General features: G+C 35.2%; 1 protein-coding gene and 1 non-coding gene across 6 annotated transcripts in view; one reads left to right on the top strand and one right to left on the bottom strand.

Annotated features, from left to right (window-relative positions):
* Window positions 1-3,305: 3,305 nt before the first annotated feature.
* Window positions 3,306-25,550, bottom strand: part of TOR1AIP1 (torsin 1A interacting protein 1) — a 46,196-nt gene continuing 23,951 nt past the window's right edge. For all 5 annotated transcript variants that reach the window (XM_061160834.1, XM_061160832.1, XM_061160831.1 and 2 more), the window contains 8 exons: window positions 23,031-23,072; window positions 21,524-21,607; window positions 19,500-19,556; window positions 16,742-16,783; window positions 16,048-16,116; window positions 10,287-10,331; window positions 9,868-9,924; window positions 3,306-7,941 (listed from right to left, as the gene is read on the bottom strand). In XM_061160834.1, the coding sequence (XP_061016817.1) occupies window positions 7,154-7,941; window positions 9,868-9,924; window positions 10,287-10,331; window positions 16,048-16,116; window positions 16,742-16,783; window positions 19,500-19,556; window positions 21,524-21,607; window positions 23,031-23,072 (1,184 nt within the window). In that variant the 3' untranslated portion in view covers window positions 3,306-7,153. The remainder of the gene's footprint in view (window positions 7,942-9,867; window positions 9,925-10,286; window positions 10,332-16,047; window positions 16,117-16,741; window positions 16,784-19,499; window positions 19,557-21,523; window positions 21,608-23,030; window positions 23,073-25,550) is intronic.
* LOC133069777 (U6 spliceosomal RNA) lies at window positions 22,230-22,336 on the top strand. The gene has a single exon (XR_009695991.1). It is a non-coding gene; the product is annotated as a U6 spliceosomal RNA (small nuclear RNA).

Raw genomic sequence — 25,550 nt, 5'->3', positions numbered from 1 at the left:
GAGCAAGTTCCAGGGGTTGGTGATGGACAGAGAAGCCTGGCTTGCTGCAGTTCATTGGGTGTCAAAGAGTCAGACATGACTGAGGGACTGAACTGAACTGAAATGAACCACCTTGCAGGGTTATTGTGAGAAATCAGTTAATACATACAGAGCTGTTGAAACAGTGTATTGAGCATTAATAAGCACTCAATAGTTAACAAAAACTAGAAAAGAACGAGGGACAACTTCATAAATATTCAAATACAAAAATCTTGATATAGATCTTTCTCATGTTCATTACAGACAAGGTAAAAGAAAGTGCATTTAAACTTAGAGATAGTGAGAGCACATTAAGAGTTGCTCATCAGGAAAAGGACATAACTACTATATTTAAATGTTCTCTTATGGGCTATATAGAAAGGAGTGGGTTTCTCTTCTTGGGTTTAGCCTAAGAATGGTGCTCTCTAAAAGTGGGAAAACAAACAAAAAATCAAGTTTGAATTAGGAGTCACTTCCTACCTCACTTGCCCAAGAAACAGACTGAAGACTAAAGAATGCTCAGTGTGCTTGTGAGGGACTTAGAACAAATTAATAGCCATTATACATTACAATAGTAGCTGGAATTTTTTTACTGTGCCATTCTTTTTTTCAGCATAGGAAACACTGCTGCTGCTGCTGCTGCTAAGTCACGTCAGTTGTGTCCGACTCTGTGCGACCCCATAGACAGCAGCCCACCAGGCTCCCATCCCTGGGATTCTCCAGGCACGAACACTGGAGTGGTTCCCATTTCCTTCTCCAATGCATGAAAGTGGAAAGTGAAAGTGAAGTTGCTCAGTTGACTCTTCGAGACCCCATGGACTGCAGCCTACCAGGCTCCTCCGTCCATGGGATTTTCCAGGCAAGAGTACTGGAGTGGGGTGCCATTGCCTTCTCCTAGGAAACACTACACAGAAGCAATGGGGAAAAATCAGAACACATTTGTAGCAGAGCTATGAAAAGGACTTGCTTGGTCAAATTTATCAGACAGAGCCATGACCAGGACTCAGATTTTAAAACTTCATTGTTGTTTCCACTACCTTTAATTTCCTTTCACTGATTTTTTTTAAAAAGGCAAAATGAATAAAAAACTTTAGCATCACATTATATGAAGGCCTATAAATTTGAGGATATATTCAGTTGTTCTTTAACCGTGTCTGCCCATTCCTTGGCCTGACCTCCAACTCTATCCCCAGCCCACAGACCCTATTAAAGGGGTGACCTAGGCAGCTATGTTTAATTATACATTCTTTTCAGGGATCACCCCATACACTAGACCAAGCCAATCAGGTTCACTCTCTTGGTGTGTTTAAGTCACAAGGGGGAAGTTGCTGAGGCATAGCAAGCAGGAAGTAGAGAGGCAGAGGGAACATCCATGAGGTCTCCATGTAGAACAGTCCTCACAGTTCCCATATTTTTCCACCTTGGAGTCTGAGATCTGTATTCTTATAATATCCACCTTACCCCTCCTTTTCTCTTTTGTTGATGAGACACGATTTTTATTAACAATCAAGTAATTCCTGAATACGGGAGTCTCAACTACAAAATGCTAAAAGCCAACAGAAAGACATGTAGAGATAAGAATTTAGTCTACCACTGTGTACTTAGTATCTGGGGAGAGAAGACAGATGAGCTAAATAGACTGAAGAGGTATTTTTAGTAGTATGGCACTTTGAAGAGTCCTCTGTGAGGTGTTTTTCTCTGTAATATTACATTCAACCACCAAATCTTGTCATTTCTACTTCTCAAATATTATTCTTATCTATCTTCTCTCCACATGAATAGCCATCTCTTATCTAGACTATAATTACCGTCTTAGGCAACATGAAAAGATGTAAGGAAACTTGCTAGCGCTTTTAAGAAAACTTTAATTCAAAAAGATACATGCATACCTATGTACATAGCAGCTATTTACAATAGCCAAGACATGATAACAACCTAAGTGTCTGTCAGCAGATAAACAGATAAAGATGTGAGTATACACATATATTAAAAAGAACAAAATAATGCCACTTGCAGGATAGTGCAAACAAGGATAGACCTAGAATTACACTGAGTGAAGTTAAGTCAGAAAGAGAAATGCAGGGCTTCCCTGGCAGCTCAGCTGTAAAGAATCCACCTGCCAGTGTAGGAGATATGGGTTTAATTCCTGACCCAGAAGATCCCACATACTGTGGAGCAACTAAGCCCATGTGCTACAACTACTGAGTCTGTGCTCTAGAGTTCAGGAGCCGCAACTACTCAGCCCACTGGCCCTAGAGCCTGGGCTCCCCACAGAAGAAGCCCACACGCTGCAACTAAAGAGTAGCCCCTGCTCACCATAACTAGAGAAAAGCCTGCTCAGCAACAAAGACCCAGCACAGCCAAAAATAAATAAAAATTAAATTATATAGAAAAAAAGAGGAATACAAATACCGTGTTATCACTTACACGTGGAATTTCAAGTGACACAAATGAATATATCCATGTTACAGAAACACATTTACAGAGAACTGACTTGTGGCAGCCAGTGGGGGAGGAACGGTAGGGAAGGGAAGGATTGGGAGTTTGGGATTAGCAGATAAAAACCATTATATTTAGGATAAAAAAAAAACCCATTATATTTAGGATGGATAAACAAGGTCCTACTGTATAACTACAGGGAACTATATTTAACATCCTATAATAAATCATAATAAAAATAGCATGAAAAAGGCTGTATACATACCTAACTGAATCACTTTACTGTAGAGCAGAAATTAACACAATATTATAAATCTAATTTCATTGTAAATATGATTTTTTAAAAAAGAGGTATAAAAACATCCACTTCTGCTTCCTTGACTATGGTAAAGCCTTTGACTGTGGATCACAACAAACTGTGGAAAATTCTTAGAGATGGGAATACCAAACCACCTTACCAGCCTCCTTAGAAACCTATATGCAGGTCAAGAAGCAACAGTTAGAACCGGGCATGGAACAACTGACTGGTTCCAAATTGGGAAAGGAGTATGTCAAGGCTGTATATTGTCACCCTGCTTATTTAATTTACATATGCAGAGTACATCATGCAAAATGCTGGGCTGGATGAAGCACAAGCTGGAATCAAGATTGACAGGAGAAATATCAACAATCTTAGATATACAGATGATGCTACCCTACTGACAGAAAGCAAAGAGGAACTAAACAGCCTCTTGATGAAAGTGAAGGAGGAATATGGAAAAAACTGGCTTTTAAAACTCAACATTCACAAAACTAAGATCATGGCATCGGGTCTCATTATTTCATAGCAAATAGATGAGGAAACAATGGAAATAATGACAGGCTTTATTTTCTTGGGCTCCAAAATCACTTCTGTTGGTGACTGCAGTCACAAAATTAAAGGATATTTGCTCCTTGGAAGAAAAGCTATGACAAACCTAGACAGCATATTAAAAAGCAGAGACACTGCTTTGTTGACAAAGGTCTGTATAGTCAATGCTATGGTTTTTCCAGTAGTCATGTATGGATGTGAGAGTTGGACCATAAAGTTGAGCACCGAAGAATTGAAGCTTTTGAACTGTGGTGTTGGAGAAGACTCTTGAGAATCCCTTGGACTGCAAGATCAAACCAGTCAATCCTAAAGGAAATCAGTCCTGAATATTCATTGGAAGGGCTGATGCTGAAGCTGAAGCTCTAAGACTTTGGCCACCTGATGTGAAGAGCCAACTCATTGGAAAAGGTCTTGATGCGGGAAAGATTGAAGGCAGGAGAAGGGGACGACAGAGGTCAAGATGGTTGGATGCCATCGCCGACTCAATGTACGTGAATTTGAGCAAACTCCAGGAGATGGTGAAGGACGGGGAAGTCTGGCATGCTGCAGTCCTTGAAATCACAGAGTCAGATATGATTGAGCAACTAGACAACAAATATGGTAGTGGGAATGTGCTAAATGTGTTGTCAGTAGTAATACAGGAGTAATACAAAAGCATAAAGAGGCACCTGCATCGGTATTCCAGAGTAGGGACTTAAGGAAGGTTTCAGTGAATTTCTGCCTAAAAAAATAAAGGCTTCAGAACAAGTAAGAATTAGCAGAGCATAATTAGCAGAGAGAAAGAGAGAAGGCAGGTATATGAATATTTCGGAAGTGTTCAAGAGTATGCAAAAAGACTACAATTTGCAAATTGCCAAAGGTTTCTCCTGTTTATGCTCAGATGATGGGTTATATTTCCCCTACCATCCAAAAGAACCTGAAAGCCCAACAGGACTTCTCTGATTCTAGGCCAAAGACAGGCTTAACGCAGGAGTTTCCTCTTTATCCAAGTCAATGGCAAACAATGGAAGACTTCTCAGTTCGGTTTCCCAAACTCAGGACTTACACTTTCATCCAGGTTGTTAAGGTCAGTAAAAATCGTCAGAAGATTTTACTCTGTGGCCTTGATAAGGACAATGTAGAAAAGTCCACTGTTTTTTTTTTGGCAGTCAATGAGAAATGCTTCTTCATATTGTGAACATTAAGTCCACTTTCTGATGATCTAAGATCAGAGGTAAATCAGTTTAGGTATTAACTATGCAAATTCTAAGTTACAAATTATAATTTCTTAGAAATTCTAAGTTTCTAAATTCTCTTCATAGAATGAAAATCAGATTTACTTCCAGTTTTTGTTTTGAAGATTAGAGATTTAGAAAACTTTTTACAAGTAATATAAGAAAGTCATTAAAAGATGGGAAGCAAATTATGTTTACAGAAATCTGTAAGGTCAGTATTGCACTGTAGTTTTCCCTGGGCCCATGTAGTCACCCAAAGTCACAATGGCCTAATTTCTAGAGGCCCAAGTTCCTATTTTCAAGCCAATGATTTACTACAATTTCCCCTTCAAAAGTATTACGGTAACATGAACAAAACAATGTTTCAGGCATCAATGATCTAAAATATAGATGTTCTTGAGCATGCATTTTTAGTGAGGACAACAAAATCTTACCCTTCATGTGTATAAAGCATAAAAATGTGTATGATTCACAGTCTGTATGCAGTTATTAAAATTTCATGGGGGTAGATGATTATGGAAAAAAAAAATCTAAAAAGGTTCCTTAGGGAGGTGAGAATGGAAAATTTGAGAAACATGGTGTAGATTTTTACCAAGTGAGGAATACTTTAATTCAACTTTCGTGATAATTCAAAATCCCCAGATGAAAGAGAAAACCACAGTGACTGTATTTTCTACCACGTACTTGTGAGCAGCCCCAGTTCTCTCTGCTCTTGTTTCTCCAAGCAGAAGTCACTGAAATTGTTCAAGTGTAAAGAAAACTCTAGGAATAATTTTTTGAAAGTATAATAATTCTTATATAAATAATATTATAATTATATAATTATATAAATTGTATGAATATAATTATAATATTATAATATGAATATAATAATTTTTTATACAAGTCATTAAACTTACAACACACAGAGTACAAATCAAAAAAGTAAATTTATTTAAATTACTAAAATAGCTTTTAAAGTCATTTACAGATCAGCTGCTACAATTATTTTTCCTGATATAAGTAATATTAATTATTTTAAAATTTTGGTCAGTGAAACAGTTAATAAAAACATCTGTTTCTCCATATAATACATATATGTATAAAATAAGCCTTTTCAAAAATTCTTGTTTTAGAATCCTCTATAAATCAAGAATATCTGATTTCTGACAGTGTTGGGAACAAATTATAATAAGGAGTATAAATTTACAAATACTGGTAGTCCTAGTGGAAGAAATAAGACCATATTCTACCATCAGTTATGGGGTTCTCAAAAGGTAAATGATAAAGCCACTGACAGGCTCTAGTACTCTAAAAACAATATTATCATTTAAAGGTTTATAGACAATAAAAAAATAAAGTTGATCCAGAATTTTGAGATTCTAAGAAAACCAAAGCTGTTGACAGATGAGAAAGCTGTTAAGAGATGCAAAGTTAAAACTGAAATACTATGGTAACAGTAATGTACAGCAGTACATCTTAACATCCTTCATATATAGTAAACTTCACTTTCTTTTTGGCTTGAGGCACTCAATAGAATTTATCACGTGCATAGTAAATCTTGTTACAAGAGTGTCATTAAAGGATTTAGACTGCAACAAATGGACATGCAGAAAATCAAATCCCTCTTCAGTCACTGAGGAAACAAAACAATTTACCAATTTCTGACATTATCTTTCTTAACAAAACTTTCAGGATATGAACAAAATAAACTGCCTGAATTTGCCAGTTCTTAAGAGCCAAGTGAGCAAGTATACTAAACCTCATCATATACATGCTTCAGAATCCTTGGGAGGAGTAAAAATTTCTTAAAGGAAAATAAAAGTCCCAACAGAATTTACCGAGAATGGAGTTCATATATCTATGTTTGATGAACCCCAGGTGGCAGTGACTTTTTTTTTTTTAAATTTCTGAGTGTGCATGGGGCGGCTTGCAGAATCTTAGCCCCCCAACCAAGGATGGAACCCAGGCCCTCGGCAGTGAGAGCATGGAGTCCCACCCACTAGACCATCTAGGAATCCCCCCAGTGACTTATTTTAATATTTAATCTTGAAGACTTTTCCTCCCCTTTCCTTCTCCATTCCACAACTTTTCCCTGGTCTCCTTTTCCCTGCCCTCCAAAGTCAAAGAAAAAAAGAAAGAAATACCCAAACAAACACTTAGATGGCCTTTCATTATTTTTGTTCCTATAAGGAGAAGCTTACTAAGGAATTCACATCTAAATGATGTAAAAAGAGAACAAAACAGGAAAGCCCACAGTTGCATTCAGGGAGCTGTCTTACTAATAACAAACTCTGTGAAAAAAAATCCAAGTTAAAAAATTGGGGAGGATTTATAGGAAGGAGCCAAATCCCTCCCACTGGTCATACCACAGCAATAATGATTCACTCTGGAATCTAAGTAGATCCTCTATGGGACTGTATATAATTTATAGTCTGTAGATAACATTAACACAGATCTCAGTGGGAAATGAGTCTTTCAGGTAACAGATAATTAGTCTGAATAAACAATACAGATGTTCCATGTGTATCTAAGAACCTAACCTCCTCTAAAAAGAAACCCGTTCTTTCAAAAAGAGCTCTGAGTGCTGTCTGGTTAGAAAGTTTGAAAAAATTCTCAGCACTTGAGACATAATTTTCTCTTCTGCCTTCCTTTATAAGCAGATGCCCTTTTTCAGGTCATTTTCAGGTTGTACAGGCAGGACTAAGTGAGAAATACGGCTCCAGAGTCCACTCAATTTGTCTGGGTCCATATGTTTGTAGGAGTTGGGTGTGTCAGAGTTGGTGAACTTGACTTGGAGGAAATCTCTCACTTTTTCTTCAATTTCCTTTAGGCCTAGACTGGTTCCAAGCGTCTCCTCCTCTAACAAAACAGTTAGGACTAACGCTACATCTTTGAAGGCTGCATTTTCATGGTCACAATACTTATAGAAGATCAAAGTAGAGCCTGCAGGCAATGACTCAAAGCGGTGGACCACAGCTGCATTCTGGCCATTTCTGAATCCATTGCTCAGTTCCTGATCTACTTCTTCTTTGACAGTATCACTGTCTCGAGTAGCTTTGCCGGCACCATCAATCCGGATGGCAGGAACACTACGAAAGGAAGAGTAGGCATCAGCGATTTGTTCGCTCAGACACCTGAGTGCTTCTTCAGCATCTCGGGCGGCGGTGAGAAGCAAAATCGCAGGCTGAGGCCGAGGTTGGGAACCATTGAGATGTTTTTCCAGGAACGTTTGGCTCCTTTTCCACAGCTTCTCATCTTGACCTTGGTACCTATTCATCAGTTGTTTCATCTGGTTCTGGAACTCTTGAACAGCAGTGGTTTCTGCTTCAGGAGGACGAGTGTACCAAAAACTGCCAAGGAGAAGAGCGGCTATCACAACAAGGGGCCAATACCACTTTGTCTTGACAGAAGATGCACTTTTGGGTTGCCCAGTCATTTCTGCTCAGGAAAAAAAAACATGACACGCACAAACATTATTTTCTGAGATTCAAGAGCAAGTGACTTTTAAAGCCCATATTAATCTTTACAAACATTAGATAAGAGAGAGAAGAATTTAAAGAAGGGAGCTGATAATTTACTTTCTTAAAGAAATAATTTAACACATGTATTTTAAGTTATGTGTATGAGCATGCATATGTCTCTTCAATATCAAAATGAGGAAAAGTAGAATTTAAATATATGAAATGGCATATGCAAATCAGAAAGAATATAATTTATAAAGCAGAGCTATCATTACTACTGCTAATATCTGGGAGGTAAACAATATTAGAAGACACTTCACAAAATAGTTTTAAATTTAGAAACTAGAAACTAACATGGATTATCCTCCAAGGTGGAATGTTTAAGTATAAAAAGGGATAAACAAAAGGATGCATTATACATGAAATCTTCCATATAATTGCACTGATGCCTATCTTTTGTGGCATGCAGTTGTTAACATTGGCAAAATTTCATTTGTAACTCACTCCTAATTATTATTGGCAATGATATCAATTTATATTTACCTAGTGCTTTGCAGCCACAGTTTATAAAGCATTTTCTCATATACTTTATCATTTAACCATTTAAATATGACAGCAATAATGTTTTTTCTTTCTATTTATGGACCCTGTAGACCAACAGGTCTCAAAGTACGGCTGGTAGGCTATCTCAAGATTTCTTCAAGGGAATGTTTGAGGTTAAAGCTGTTCTCCTAACACTAAGATCTTATTCATCTCTTCCCGCCATATTGATATCTGCACCAATGGTGTAAAAAGCCATAATAGGAAAAACAACTGACGCTTTAGATCAATCACAGGGCAGTGGCACCATCAAACTATCCTAGGACTGTCTTTGTATTCTTCACGGCCATGTATTCAAGGTTATCAATTTCACCTAAGAACATCCTTCATGAAGCATTTAAAGCTATTTACCTTATTAAACCTCAACCCTTGAGTATAACATTCTATGTGAAGAAATGGGAAGTATATATAAAGCACTTTGCACAATTGAGTTGTGAGCTGAACCAGTGCTTTTTTCCATAGAATTTTTACTGGAAAGGACAAGTGACAAACTATGGCTAGTCAGACTTCATATTTGGGAGACATTTCTTGAAAAGGAACAATGTGAGCCTCTTGCTTTCAAGGAAACTGACAATCTTTGTTCCCAGTGATAAGATTCAAGGTTTCAAGTGAAAATTAGAGTTGCAGGATATCTGCCATCATGAATTTAACAGCTCTCAATACTTAAGACTTCTTTGTCTTGAGACTGGTAGCGATCTTAACAAATGTGATCTTTTTATATCATATTAAAAACATGTCAGCATTTGGAAGATCGATATAACTCAGTGAACCAACCTTTTCCAAATGACCAGTGCATGATACTCAAAGTACAAGAAAGACCAATGGGTTTTAATGTAACAGAATACAAAAAGTTCATTAATATGGCTTCAGAGTTCATATTTCAAACAACATTTAGAAGCTAATGTTATCTGAGTTTGGGAGAGTATCAAAAGAGAATATTCACAACTGTCTAAAGACTGTTAAAACATTACATATCCGTACAAAGCTAAATTTTTGCAGATACCTCAACCAAAACAATCTATTGGAAGAACAGGCTGAATACAGAAGCAGAATGAAATTCCAGCTCATTTTATTAAACCAGGCATTAGAGATTAGAGAAAACACAAAATTATTTAAAAATAATTGACAAACATTAAAAAAAATTTTTTTCAGCTTTAATCTCTAGGTAATTATGGACAGGTATAACCCTTTTTTCCCCAAAGGTCCCTAGGGATACTTATTAAGGGATAATTATTAACTTTTCCAGTGGTAAGTGGTATTGAGACTGAGACTCATTTAATAAAAGATGAATAGACAAACTTACGTTGGTTGGAGGTTGATGGAGATTGGTTTCCAAGCTCTGATTTCTGAACACTGTCATCTAATGATAGGAGTAATAGAGATTATCAATTTATGTTTCATAATTTCAGTATGTCCAATAGAAAAATGAAAATACAAATTTCACCAAGAGAAAATAAGGGAGAGATCAGCCAGAAACAGAAGAAAAAGCAGAAGATTCAAGTGTCTAATAGATTGACAGTGGTTTGAGACACAGACCCATTTCTTTCATAATTATTCATGGCATGTAAGAGTCTAGTACAAAGCATACTCTTAATACATTAGTTTTGTGAGAAAGCCTTGAATTTGACCCAGATTATTTAATGAGAGTGGTGAAATTTCTGGGACAAAGGCAAGAGGACAAAGAAAACAAGTACAACTATAATAAAAGGAAACATATTATACCATCTGAAAAACTGCCATATATTGAACGCTTGCCTGGTGATGATGCTGTAAAGAGGGATAGAAGGACAAAACATGGATTATGGATTACTGAGCTATTTGGGTAAGGCATTTTTAAGGTAAAATTCAATCTTAAATCTTCTTATTTTCTACCTCAAACGAACTCAATACTGCCTCTGGTGCTTCTGACCATTACAAATAACAGTAATATTTTAGAAATTACACTAAAAAACTTTTCACCATTTCTGTTAATAGACAATTAATTCTGTTTTAGCTTTGTGGCTAGTTCAACAATAGATGTCAAAAATAATTTTCTCACAACTCCATCAAATCTCTATTTCCATCATTACTTTAGAAAACAAATAAAAAACTATCCAGCTCTTTCCTTTCCCCCTCCATCTTTTTTGACATGGTGACAGATTTTAACATCTAAGAAAAAGGAAATGGAAAGACAGTGTTCAGAAGGTGAAGAGGCTGAGTTATTCATTTGTATGATCTACATTACCAATACTGTCACCTACCACTTGCCTGGAGTTTTTAGCTTTTATGTGTATAAGTGATCTTTCTAGTATTTACCAACAGTTTTCACTGGAGAAACACTGGACGAAACTGGAGGAATACAATTAGCACTGTTAATTTATGTTGTTGTTTTTAATAGAAATAGCCTTATTTCTGGTCATATGACAAAAAACCTCAAATGAAACAAAATGGCATCAATCTTAACTCTAAACTAATAACTGCTTTGCAATTACTAGTTTAGGCTAGGAAATGTCATCATTTAGAAGTTTCAAAGTTAGGTCACCAAAATTAAAATTAAAATTCCATTAGATAATGTTTATCTTAAATACCTTACTCCCTGACTGCAAAGATCAAATGAGATAATATATGAAAAATCTGTGACATACATGATGATATTAATAATAGAGAATAGCTAAATTAGTTATTATGAAACATATATAACATTTATAACTCATAGAACATAGAATTAAGAAAACAAAGTTAACATAAACAGAACTCCCATTGACAACAGCATCAAAAAGAAGAAAATATTTAGGAATAAGACTAATCAAGGAGGTAAAAGAATTATAACTGAAACTTCTAAAACACTGATGAAAGCAATTAAAGCAGATATAAGTAAATGGAAAGACATCCCATGGTAATGGACTAGAGAATATTCTTAAAGTGTCCACACTACCAAAAGCAAGCTACAGATTCAGCGCAATCCCCATCAAAATTCCAATGGCATTTCTTTTTTACAGAAAAGGAAAACAATCTTAAAATTCATATGGAACCACAGAAGATCCAAAATAGGCAAAACAACTTTGAATAAGGAGAACAAAACTAGAGGCACCACACTTCCTGATTTCAAAATATATCACAAAGCTAGAGTAATCACAACATTATGGTACCACCATAAAAAGACATAATAGACCAATGGAAGAGAACAGAGTCAGAAATAAACCTAAGATGTGGTCAACTGATCCTCAATAAGGGTGTCAAGAATACACAATGAGGAAAAGACAGCCTCTTCAGTAAATGGTGTTGGGGAAATTGGATATCCACTTTTAAAAAGAATGAAATTGGATCCATATCATATACCACACCCCAAAATCAACTCAAAACAGACTAGACTTAAACTAAGAACTGAAATAATACAACTCCCATAAGAAACATGGGTTAAAACCTTCTTGAAGTTGGTATTGGCAATGATTTCTTGGTTATGACACCAAAAGCACAGACAACAAAAGTAAAAATAGACCATGGGATTACATTGAACTTGAGAAGCATAATGACTTATGTGATCAAAATCACAATATCACCTCATATTATCAAATGTAATGTGTAGTTATTATCAAAAAAACAAAAGTGCAAGGTATGTGGAGAAGATGTGGAGAAAACAGAATCCCTGTACACTGCTGGTGGGACTACAAACTGGTACAATCTCTAGGAAAAGAATTATGGAGGTTCCTCAAAAGATAAAAATGGACAACCATATGATCTTGCAATCCCACTTTTGGATATATATCCAAAAGAATTGAAATTAGGATCTTGGAGAGATATATGCACACTCATGTTAACTGTAGTAATATTCACAATAGCCAAAATATGTAAGCAAACTAAATGCCCATTGACAAATTAATGGATAAAATGTGATACACACACACACACACAATGGAATTACTATTCATCTTTTAAAAAGAAGGAAAATTTGCCACTTTTGACAACATGGAAAGCATTATCCCAATGAAATAAGTCAGATATAGATGTGCAAATACTTCATGATGTCATTTATGTGAGGAATCTAAAATAGTCAAATTCATAGAAGCAGGTAGTTTCCAGGGCCTGGGACAGGGGGATATCAGAAGATACTAGTCAAAGAGTACACAGATTCAGTTAAATAAGATGAATAAATCCTAGACATCTACTATATAGTATCTGTATTTATTGTCCTATATATTAAAAACTTGCTGCTAAGAGGGTAGCTCTTATGTTAAGTGTTCTTATCTCACACACATAACAATAAATAAAGAGGGTGGGAAAAAACTTCTGGAGGTGATACATATGTTATGGCATAGATTATGGTGATGGTTTCACAGGTGTATACTTATGTCCAAATTCATCAAGTTGTATACATTAAATACATAAGTTGTATACATTAAATGTATTATCAGTTACAGATGAACTGATAAAGATGTGGCACATATATATATATATATATATATATATATATATACACACACATACACACACATACATACATAATGGAATATTAGCCATAAAAGAGAATGAAATAATGCCATTTGCATTGGATGGACCCAGAGACTATCAAACTGAGTGAAGTAAGTCAGAGAAAGACAAATATCATATGATATCATATATGTGGAATCTAAAATACAACACAAAATGAACATATCTACAAAACAGAAACAGACTCATAGACAGACAGACATAGAGAACAGGCTGACCTGCCAAGAGGGTGAGGGTGTGGGAGGAATGGACTGGAGTCTGGGATTAGCAGATGCAAGCTATTATGTATAGGCTGGATAAACAAGGTCCCTGTGTGTAGCACAGGGAAGTTTATTCAATATCTTGTGATAAACCATAATGGAAAAGAATATGAAAAAGAATACACACACACACACACACATATATAAAGCTGGATCACTGTGCTCTACAGCAGAAACTAACACAACACTGTAAATCAACTATACTTCAATAAAATATTCTTAAAAGGAAGAAAATCCATCAAGATGTTTATCTTGAATATCTTAATTCATGGTTTCAAAGATCCAATGCGACAACACGTAAAAATGTTTTTACGCGCCCTTCTATGATGATTTTAAAGATATAGAATAGCTACTATATACTGTATGAAAATTTACTGTAACAGTTACTATACACTGTATGAAATATTTATTTATAGAATTCAAAGAACACAAACTTAGCAAGGCATATACTGTTGAGGCAGCACATTGTTTAAAAGATAAACTCTATCTTTCTTATTAAAAATATTTTTAGACAGTAATAAAAATTCCTTTAAAAAAGATCTTTTTAAAAAGATAAAGCTCAGAGTTATTTTTAGTACGAAGAGTAGGTAACAATCAATCACTCTATAAAGTCAAAAGCAGAGGGCATGAACATTTCATAGCTATTACCACTGATTATTACACATAAACAGTTAATAATAAATATTAATTATATGATACATGGGGCTTCCCTTGTGGCTCAGCTGGTAAAGAATCTGCCTGCAATTCGGGAGACCTGGGTTCGATCCCTGGGTTGGGAAAATCCCCTGAAAGGCTACCCACTCCAGTATTCTGGCCTGGAGAATTCCATGGACTGTATAGTCCATGGGGTTGCAGAGAGTCAGACAGACTGACTTTCACTTTTCATGTGATACATTGAGACCTGGTGGCCCAAATGGTAAAAGAATCCACCTACAATGCAGGAAACCTGGGTTGGGAAGATCCCTTGGAGAAAGGAATGGCAACCCACTCCAGCATTCTTGCCTGGAAAATCCCATGGACAGAGGAGCTTGGCAGGCTATATATAGTCCATGGGGTCAAAAAGAGTTGGACATGACTGAGCAACTAAAACACTGAGATTTAAAAAATGTGTTCACATATCTAGCTCATTAGAATAACCTAGTTATAGGTACTACTGTCCCAACTTTTTTTTTTTGTCCCAACTTTTAAGTTAAGAAAATTGAGGTTGACAACAGTTAAGTGACTTTACCGAGATCACTCAATTAGTAAATAGAAGATCCGGGACCACAACCCAATAGCTCTAACTCCAAGCTCTCCTCTTTTCTCTATACCACTTTCAGAGGCAGGTTCCAAAGCATGTATGTTGATGAAGCATAGACTTAGAGGCCTGACTTTCCACGGACAGTCTCTCTTACTCTCATTATTTTATCACCTGGGAAACACCAAAAGTAAAGACAGTGGCTCTATCTTTCCCAAAAGGTTTGGATACAGGCAGAAACCTGAACTGGGACCTGTCTATCCAGGAAGCCACGGCTAACAAAGAATAATAACAATCTGAAATCCAAGTTCACCTAAATCTAAAAATGCGTATTTTTTTCCTCAAAGAAGCAGAAGTGCAAAGTTAAAGACAATGAGATATGAAACTTGGACACCTAAGGAAAAGTTTTTTCAAATGATCTTAGGTTGAAGAGAAATCTATAAGGCTGCCTGGAAACCACTGCAGTCTTCTACTTTGAAAATTCTTCCTGTTTATTGTTCTTATCTTGAAGTCCTTGTGCAGTCAAAAACCTAAAAAATTTTGTTATCTGCACCTTGATGTGCAAACTTCTGCTACATAATTTCTATTTAATTCTGGAAGTCCTATATATACAGTGGATGGCTATCAATCAGGATGTTTAAGCCACAGCAAATGTACAAATTTAAGACAAAGCAGAAATGCAAACAGAGAATATACTATATAGGAGTTATCAATTTAGCTTAAGGCATGGCATGGATTTTTTTAATACAAAGTTTAATGTGGATACATTGCTATAGATGTTACGATAGACATTGAATTCAAAGTTTCACAGCACCTATTTATTTCTTAAATAAATATTTCTTAAACTCTATGACTCTACTCTATCCTAAACCTAAACATGAAAATACAATTTGAGGATTTCAGCATTTATAACTTAAAATAATGGGTATGCAAAGCTGGTCTAAGTGTTTATTTACATAATGGTAAACAACTGTTTACCTTCCCTGGTGGCTCAGCTGGTAAAGAATCCACCTACAATGCTGGGTTCAATCTCTGGGTTGGGAAGATTCCCCTGGAGAAGGGAACAGCTACCCACTTCAGTATTCTGGCCTGGAGAATTCCATGGACTGTAGAGTCCAAGGGGTTGCAAAGAGTCGGACACTACTGAGTGACTTTCACACAAACAATTGTTAAATATGAAAAAAAAACAGGTATTGTCAAAAAATCAGAATTTAATTTTCATGTGCAGACTGTACCACTGCTGGATAGAAGTGACAACTTGTCAAGTATAGACGTATCATCCACTGGTTTTCTCACACTACTATCTACATTTTGTACCAGTCCAGATAGATAGAAATAACTACACTAGCAATCATAAATGTCCTTTATTAATGAGATCGCAAACAACTCAAATGCTTATCTGAAGAATTAAACAGCTTTATCTGTAAAATAATCAAGAAAACAGCAAAGAAACTTAAAATTACTTCAATAACAGAGATTTACAAATACTTCAATAACAGGTACAGATTTATCAACTTACTTTGCATTCTAGTCCTTATTCTTGTGGTTTGTTCAACCCATTCCTGAGGAGTTTTCTGATATCCTGAGCCTGCGACATATCAAGATATCACTGCACATACTTTGAAAATGTATACTATATCTAAGTGTTATAAGGTACATTTTATCAGAAAGGTAAAACAAAGTTAGGAAGGGAAAAAACAAAAGCAATAGGTTCAGAAGTAAATGATAATGTCAAAAGATCACAACAGTGAGGATGAACTACTTCTCACAGCAAAAGAGGCAACAAATAAATACATAATCTCCTAACAGACAAAACTATGTACAAGTCCTTTGCTATGGTCTAAATGGGATTATCAACACTTGAACTTCATTAACACTTTGGTGTTAATTAAGAAGAGAAAGGTTAACCATTTACTTTTTATTTTTTTTTTAATTTTATTTTTATTTTTTTTTTCCCAGTGGGTTTTGTCATACATTGATATGAATCAGCCATGGATTAACCATTTACTTTTGTAAATAAATTACGTTTGGTAAAGTAGTCCTGAACACATTTCCACATTACAGAGTACCATTACTACATATAGTACCAATCTGTGGTGGATTAAAAGGCAAAGGGGGTAAAATGACTTTCAATCCTATTCAAATTTTTGTTGGCAGAATAAGACTGGGTTAGACTTGGTTAACTGATAAAGAAGAGACAACCAACCACTTACTTTGCATTAACGGTTGCTTATCAAACGTTGTGAAGTCTCCACCTGAAACAGAAAACAGAGATAAGGTCACAGAAACCTTGGGAAAAAAAAATAAGATGGTTGGATGCATAGACATTTTGCTTGTTTACTACTGACACCAAAACCAAACAAAAAAATCAAACCTTTCTGTCATCAGTCCCAAACATATACAACCTATATGTGTTTTCCTTTCCTAAACGTCAAAATGTTCAGGAATTGGATAAGAAGAAGCTAGCTTTAAGAGGAACACCATCAAAATAATGACTAAATGTACTGACTGCTTACCAGTACTAAGTATAATTTTATTAATTCTCACACTTTATGTGGTAGATACTATTATTCCTATTTCACAAATAAGGAAACTAAAAATTTTCCCAAGATTAAATATGTAAAGGTAGTAGGACTGAGATATAAACCCAGCAGTTCATACATAACAGTATATACTCCACAAGCAAAATTGAGAACACCATATAAGCAAAGTAGTGCAAGATGCTACTTCATGTTTGGGGATGGTATTTAAGGACAACTATAAAACGATACAAGGAGATAACTAGAAAATGATATTATAATTATAATGTGGTCGATTTCCAAATCTTCCCTGAAGAAACAAGTTATTTCTACCTACTGATACAAGCATCAATATAAATTTATGTTCAATGTAATTTTTTTTCTGACTATAAATGTAATATATGCTGGCTGTAATACAAACACACTTTTCTAGAAATGCATAACCTAAAAATTCATTAAAATCTATTATGTGTCTACTATGTGCAAAACACTGAAGGAAAACTATGATGAATAACACAGACATATATTCCAGGTTTGTTTTCAGCCTATACTAACAACTTCAAAAAAGTACACATGCTTTTTTGTATTCTTTCATTGATTCTATGAATTAATTTTTAAAAAACACCTTTAATGGCTGATTCATGTCAATGTATGACAAAACCCACTGCAATGTTGCGAAGTAATTAGCCTCCAACTAATAAAAAATAATTGAAAAAAAAAATAATAAAAAACACCTTTGTGTTAGGGCTATATCTTACAATCAATGGTATGACACAGTTTAACTGGATGGTTTCTCAGTGACATGTAAAAGCGATGGCATTTTACATTCAAAGAAATATATACTAATCACCTAACTATACAAACAACTCATTTTCCATAACTGAAAAGTATACCATTGCATAAGTATAGCATAATTAATATAGGGAGACACATTTCAGAGCTTCCCAAGATTAAACATTTAGAATAACAAAGGGCATATATATATAAGATGATTCAGAGTAATTTTCCATAAAAGACTGATTTTTGTTTCAGATGCTTTAAATTCCAAACCCAGAACCTACTAAAAACTAATACATGTATGCTGCTGCTGCTAAGTCACTTCAGTCGTGTCCAACTCTGTCAACCCCATAGACAGCAGCCCACCAGGCTGCCCCGTCCCTGGGATTCTCCAGGCAAGAACACTGGAGTGGGCTGCCATTTCCTTCTCCAATGCATGAAAGTGAAAAGTGAAAGTGAAGTCGCTCAGTCGTGCCCAACTGTTAGCGACACCATGGACCGCAGCCTACCAGGCTCCCCCGTCCAAGGGATTTTCCAGGCAAGAGTACTGGAGTGGGTTGCCATTGCAACATGCACATATATAAAGTGGAATTCTATGAACATAGTGATTATAAAACAGATTTCCAAAGACTTTCTTTATAAAAATAGTCTCATGACTAGTCTCATGGCTTCACTGGTGGCTCAGCGGTAAAGAATCTGCCTGTTAAGGCAGGAGACATGTGTTCAATCCCTGATCCGGGAAGATTCCACATTCCATGCAGCAACTAAGCCCATGTGTCACAATTATTAAGCCTGCGCTCTAGAGCCCAGCAGTGGCAGCTACTGAAGCCCACATACCCTAGAGCCCAGGCTCCACAACAAGAGAAGTCACTGCAATGAGAAGCCTGCGCCACTGCAACTAGAGAGCAGACCCCGCCCTCTGCAACTAGAGAAAAGTCAGTGCAGCAATGAAGACTCAGCACAGCCATAAATAAATAAATAAAATTACATATATTAAAAAAATGTTTCTTTAAAAATATAAAAAGTCTCATTTTTAAAATGGCCATGTGGGAGGAAAACAAAGTCCTTGAAGATTTTACATTCCAGGATATCTTTGATTGATTATTAATTTGAATTCTGGGATTTTATTTAAAAAGGAAAAAAGAAAAAAAGTGTAATTTCTGTTTAAGAAATACATACTCATTGTAGATAATCTACAAAATATAGATAAAAGAAAATGAAAAATGTTAACAATGGTTTTACTGTCCTAAACAAATCATTGTTAGCATCTTCATACTACCTCCCAATCTGTTACATTTTCTCAACATTTTATTATGAAAAATTTCAAAGTTGGAAGCAAAGCTGTAAGACTGTTATATACACACCAACTAATGTACCATGAACTTTACTATACCTGACTTATCAACAAATTCATATTGCAAACAAGGGCATTCAACAAGCCACAGAAAGCAGCAGTTTTTTTTTTTTTCCATTCAAAATCAAGGTTGAGTACAGAGGTGATTAACTCAAGAAGCAAATTCAAGATGCAAGATGAATTTTTTTTTTTTTTAGCATTGACTATACCCTCTTTCAACATTTTACACTAAACTGCAAAAGACAATCTTGAAAAATCAGAATAGCATTTGGCCACAATCACATCTAGACTTTTAAGAGCGTAAATTATGGTTTTACCTACTTTGTGATGAATGGCAAAGTGATTCTTTATACTGACTTGATGATCTGGTGGTTTGGTCTAAAAACAAAAAAGAAATATAGTATATTATAAAGCACATTTAACTTTCTAAGTGCACATTTACCAGAAAATAATGAATAATCAAAAGAGCAAAAATATTCAGATAAACCTCATGGAATTCAACACTTCAATGTGAATGTATAATTTATTAAAATATAGTTTCTAAAGGGTCATGTTATATCTAAAAAATTAATTATCTGTCTTTTCTTTTTAAAGATAAAAGATACAGAACATGGCAGGAGATAAAAGAAATAATGACAACCTGTGAATGGGGGAAAATCTTCAAAGTTTACAATAATGGATCTTCTTGGAATCATTACCATCCATTTTGCTTTAAATTTTTCTTGTAAATGATCAATATGTTATATATTTTAGTCTTCCCTTCTTAAAAATCTTCAACTTTTTTTTTCATTTAAAAGTAGAATTTATAACAAATTATGTTTAAAAACAATCAGATTGCTATCTTGGGAGCAAAAGTATTTGACACATCCAGGCAGTGGCTAAGTAGTTTTGCCAGTGTACTCCTATAACTTCAAAACTTTTGAGCGTCAATCTCCAAAATATATTTTTAATTTATATATAAGCATTACTAAAATAATATTAATGAATGTATTGTACATATTATAAAACAAACTAAAATAGACATTTTAAATGGATGAATTAAAAGCTGTAATACACTAAATTCTAATATTTTCCTCCTGCACTCCAGTGGATTTTCTCCCTCTGTGGCGACAATAGGCACAGAAGAGAATCGAGAAAGACCAGTATTCTTCCTAATGTGCTTCACTTCTTTGTTCTTTAGCTAGAGTTTTCCTCTGCATGGGGTATATGTGGTTCAATACGAATTTATTAGAATTCTAAAGGGATTACAGAGCCTGTGGTTTATGTGGTTTCAAAGAGTAGCACTGATGGCAATGGTATCGAGCCAGTGGTTATATGAATGGCTTTATCAGTCTCTCAGTTTTAGAGCACAGATGTATGCATATATGAAAACTAACAACTAACAACAGCACGTAACTTGAGTGTTTACTATTTGCCAGGCACTCTCTGAGTATTTTAACCTCACAAAAAACCAGTGAGGAAACTGAGGAACAGAAAAGTTAAGGAATTGCCTGAGGGCACAAAACCTATCAATAGTACTGGAAGAGTGAAAGCCAGTGAAACTCAAGAGCCATGATCTTAACCACTATATTAGAGTCTTGCACATCTCCGTTGGGATTTATGTGTCAAGAAAGGATGGGGAAAAAAATGACAAAGGGTGGGAAATATAAAGAATATCAAATGCCCATAAGCGGGCTTCTGAGCTCATTTTGAAAGGAGACTGATTAAGTAAAACATAGGAATTACAGAAATTCTCAAAAGGTGGGGAAGAATACGTATAGATTTTATTGTTAATGGGACTAACATATAAATAAAACTACTCATAAGTTACACTGTTTACAAATTTGATCGGCACTCTCATTAAGCCTCAAGCTGGTACTTCTTTTTCCTTCAGTTGATTTTTTCCTTGAATAAACTTAAACATCAATTTTCATGAACAATCAGAAACTGTTACTGCTAACTTGGTGTGAATTTGAGCAATTCAGAGATAGAAGTAGTAATCTAAGTTTACTAAAACTTTCTAAAAGCTAGCTAATACTCCTGACAGTACAGTGAGTCTATGCCAGTGTGATCAGTTTCTCTATCAAAGTTTTTTAAAAACCACAAATAGCTTTTTTTTGGTGCAAAAAAATATGTTCCACAAATAACAAGGCAAGGTAGAAGTGATTTGTTTGTTTAGATATCATATTACTAATCAGATATGTATGTGGAATCAGTAATTTTAATAAATGTACACTTTTTTTAAAGTACTTTTTAAAAAGTAGCTTTAATACTTTAAAATATTTAGCAAATTCACAGAATACTTTATACTCTACCTAGAACTACAGCTCCTAAGAAAAGAGTCATAAAGCATAAAGCAATGTTACCTCCAGACTCAACAGAATCCCCGGATCTGACCTTAACAGTAACATCACTGTTAGAGCTGTCTTGATCATTTTCCTCAGTTTCCCCTAAAACAAAATAAAAACACACTATTATAGTCTTTATTCTACATCTTTAAATATCTGGATTAAAAAAATAAAAACAATCTGACATTAAAATGAAGCCTTTTAAATAATCAGATCTAGAATTGCTATTTATTATGCTTACTATCCTGAGTCACAAAGTTCTAAAAAAGCTAAAATTGAGCTCATTTATTTCATGTTTTCTGAAGTTCATAATTATATCCCAAATGAATATTCAGTAAGATTGTATTCTAAGGCTTTAGAGTAAAAAAGTAAACAAACGAACATTAAACAGAAGGAAAGTTTTACCTTATGGTGAGGAAAAGTACACACAATTTAGTGTACAAATTCACAGAAGATTAGTATATGCACTAATGTGTTTGCATATATGTGTGTATGTTTGCGAACAGGGTGTGTGTATACATACACCCGTACACAAACATTTCAGTATGCACGGGACTAATCTCAAATTATGGTGAACTTAAAAACAGACTAACCTATGGCTGATTCATGTTGAGGTTTGACAGAAAACAACAAAATTCTGTAAAGCAATTTTACTTCAATTAAAAAATAAATAAATTTAAAAAAACCACTAAATTTTACTGTACTATTCAAATATAAGATTTGGGTGCTCGCTTCGGCAGCACATATACTAAAATTGGAACGATACAGAGAAGATTAGCATGGCCCCTGTGCAAGGATGACACGCAAATTCGTGAAGCGTTCCATATTTTTAAAGAATTCATTTGAACCAGTCCTAATGAGATGGATGAAGCTGGAGCCCCTTATACAGAGTGAAGTAAGCCAGAAAGATAAAGAACATTACAGCATACTAACACATATATATGGAATTTAGAAAGATGGTAACGATAACCCTATATGCAAAACAGAAAAAGAGACACAGAAATACAGAACAGACTTTTGAACTCTCTGGGAGAAGGCGAGGGTGGGATGTTTCGACAGGAATCGGGTGGAGAGGGAGGTGGGAGCGGGGATTGGGATGGGGAAGACGTGTAAATCCATGGCTGATTCATATCAATGTATGACAAAACCCACTGAAATGTTGTGAAGTAATTAGCCTCCAACTAATAAAAAAATTAAAAAAAAAAAAAAAAGATTTGGAAAACTGGTTACTTTAATACCATAATCAAAGGCTAGCACATGACAGAAATAGAAAATATTAGCTTTTCTTAAATTAATTTCAACAGACAAAAGATGCTTAAAATATACATAAAAGCCATTATCACACATTCTATCCTATTTTACCTGTCCATTTAACAGTTCAGATTTTAAGCATGAATATTTTTTTCCTGAAGAAAAAGGCCTTTTTTTCTGTCCTCTCTCTTAAATACCTACCAAAATTGCTTCTACTCTTAACAACAACAAAAAGATTTAGAATATAACTGCATGGTATTTTAAGAGAAAATACCTTCTTCCAAGATATTGACCTTCTGTTGGACACTGGCAGCTTCTAGAAAAGAAAAGCATACATGTTGTATATAACATCATAAGCCAAAGTTCAGGAATAAATAAGAACATTTAATTTAGGAAAGTGAATATTATATCACACCAATTAAACTTTTTTCCCCTTGTTAAATCATAAAAAAGAAAGGATTATTTCCCTTTACACTATTTCAGGAATACATGTGCTACAAACTAGAATCAGAAAGACTTCATCTTCAGTGAGAGGTCTATTTGTATTATAAAATGTAACCTGTGTTTGTAGAAAATGTGAAGCTCTATGTTGATAAATAGAGTCCCTTAGGTTGGTAAATAGGTTTACTGTATTCTCTTTCTCATATCTGCTAGATTTCCCATACTCCTTCGAAAAAGTCAACCCCCAAGTGGACCTGAAAAACCAGTGTTTTAATGCATTGGTGTATCTAAAAAGATTGTAAGAAAGGTAAAGAAACACTCCTAGTTCCAGCAGGTCCACATACACCATTATTCTCAAGAGTCAGAGAATTTGGACAAAGATAAATGAGTAAAATGTGTCAAAGAAATGCAGTATTTTCACATGGGCTATTCTGATTTTTTGGGGGTTTTTCTGGCCGTGTCACTTGGCTTGTGGTATCTTAGTTCCCCAATCAGGGACTGAAGCTGGGCCCTTGGCATGGAAGAGCAGAGTCCCAACCACTGGACCACCAGGGAATTTCCCGTTTTTTTTTTTTTTTAATAAAGGAAGATATACCCAAATGTAAGCATTGCACAATTGGGCTAAAATATTGCTGAATGATCATATGAGAACAGAAATGAACCAGACTGTTTCCACAAAAATGAAAATTTGTTTCCTTTCAGATCTTCCTCTGTTGATTGTAACTCCTATTTGCTTTTCAAAAGAAAAAAGAATTGTATTATAGAAGGCAACTACCAACCCATCAGACTATGAATGTGGAAATACTTTTAAAAAATCAGTTTAATTAGACTGGTATAACATCAATACTAGCCAAGCTACTTTTACTTAATAGTGGCAAGTGCAAATCAGCATTTGACATTTTTGCTATAAAAAAATTAACTCTGAGAAAATTGCTAATAATACTATGCAATTCTTTCTTTGAGTTTCCCTGGTTGCTCAGCTGGTAAAGAATCTGCCCGCAATGCAGCAGACTCAGATTTGACTCCTGGGTCAAGAAGGTCTCCTGGAGAAGTGTTAGGCTATCCACCCCAGTATTCTTATGCTTTCCTGGTGGTCAGAGGTAAAGAATCCACCTGCAGTGTGGGAGACTTGAGTTCAATCCCTGGGTCAGGAAGATCCCCTCAAGGAGGGCATGGCAACCCATTCCAGTATTCTTGCCTAAGAATCATGGACAGAGGAGACTGATGGGCTACAGTCCATGGGGTTGCAGAGAGTAGGACACGACTCAGCACAGCACAGCATAGGATTCTTTCTTTAGAAAGACTATCTTTTCATTTTATCTTCTCTTTCCCAAGCAGAAACCTGGCAAGTCAAATTTGTCTTACCGCTATTCTATTAAAACGTTAATATTTCCACTCACATTAAAAGGTATTGCCCTCTTTTTGAAATTTTATTTTCTAAATTCATAACCATTAACAGTACTTCTTTTTTATACAGCAGTTTTGCTTTATTCATTTATGCAACTATTTACAAAGCATGCAAACAAAAAAATTTTAAGAGCCAATGGTCATGTCTTAGTTATTTTAATAATAGTAAGTCCTTAGTATCTTCATGTTGCTAGTTTTCAAAAAACTTCATGTGTTAATCTGATTCCCATAACATCATAAGAGAACACTATCATAGGTAAGGCTCAAAGACATCAAGTGCCTTGTCTAAGGGTGTCAAGACTAACAAGTGACCAAAAAGGACTTGAATAGACTCTTCTCATTTTGAGTCTACTATTCTCCCACTACATCAGCTTTGTTCATAATAATAGCACATAGTAAGCACTCAGTAATTTAAATTTTTTTATTTTTAAATTAATTTTTTAAAGCCGTTTAAGATTCATGAAACTGGGCGAGGGAGAGAGATTTCCCAATATGCTCTCTGCCTCTACACATGCATAGTCTTCCCCATTACCAACATTCCTATCACAGTGGTACATTTATTACAACTGATAAACCTATGCAGATACATCATAACCACCCAAAGACCATAATTTACATTACAGCTCGTTTTTTTATCAGTTCTACATTGATGCTGCACCTTCTATGGATTTAGAAAAATGTACAATGACATGTATACCACCATTATGGTATCATACAGAGTATTTTCACTGTCCTAGAAAACTCCTGTGCCAGACTTATTCACTGCTCCCTGATCTCCTACCCTCACAACCCTTGGCAATCACTGATCTTTTTACTGTCTCAAGAGTTTTGCGTTTTCCAGGATGCCATATACAGTATGCAGCCTTTTCAGATTAGTTTCTTTCACTTAATAAGATACATTTAAGGTTCTTCCATGTCTCTTCATGACTTGATAGTTCTTAACACA

This window comes from Dama dama, chromosome 14 (genome assembly GCF_033118175.1).
Source record: "Dama dama isolate Ldn47 chromosome 14, ASM3311817v1, whole genome shotgun sequence".
NCBI classification, from domain to species: Eukaryota; Metazoa; Chordata; class Mammalia; order Artiodactyla; family Cervidae; genus Dama; species Dama dama.
This window is presented reverse-complemented; position numbering and strand designations above follow the sequence as displayed.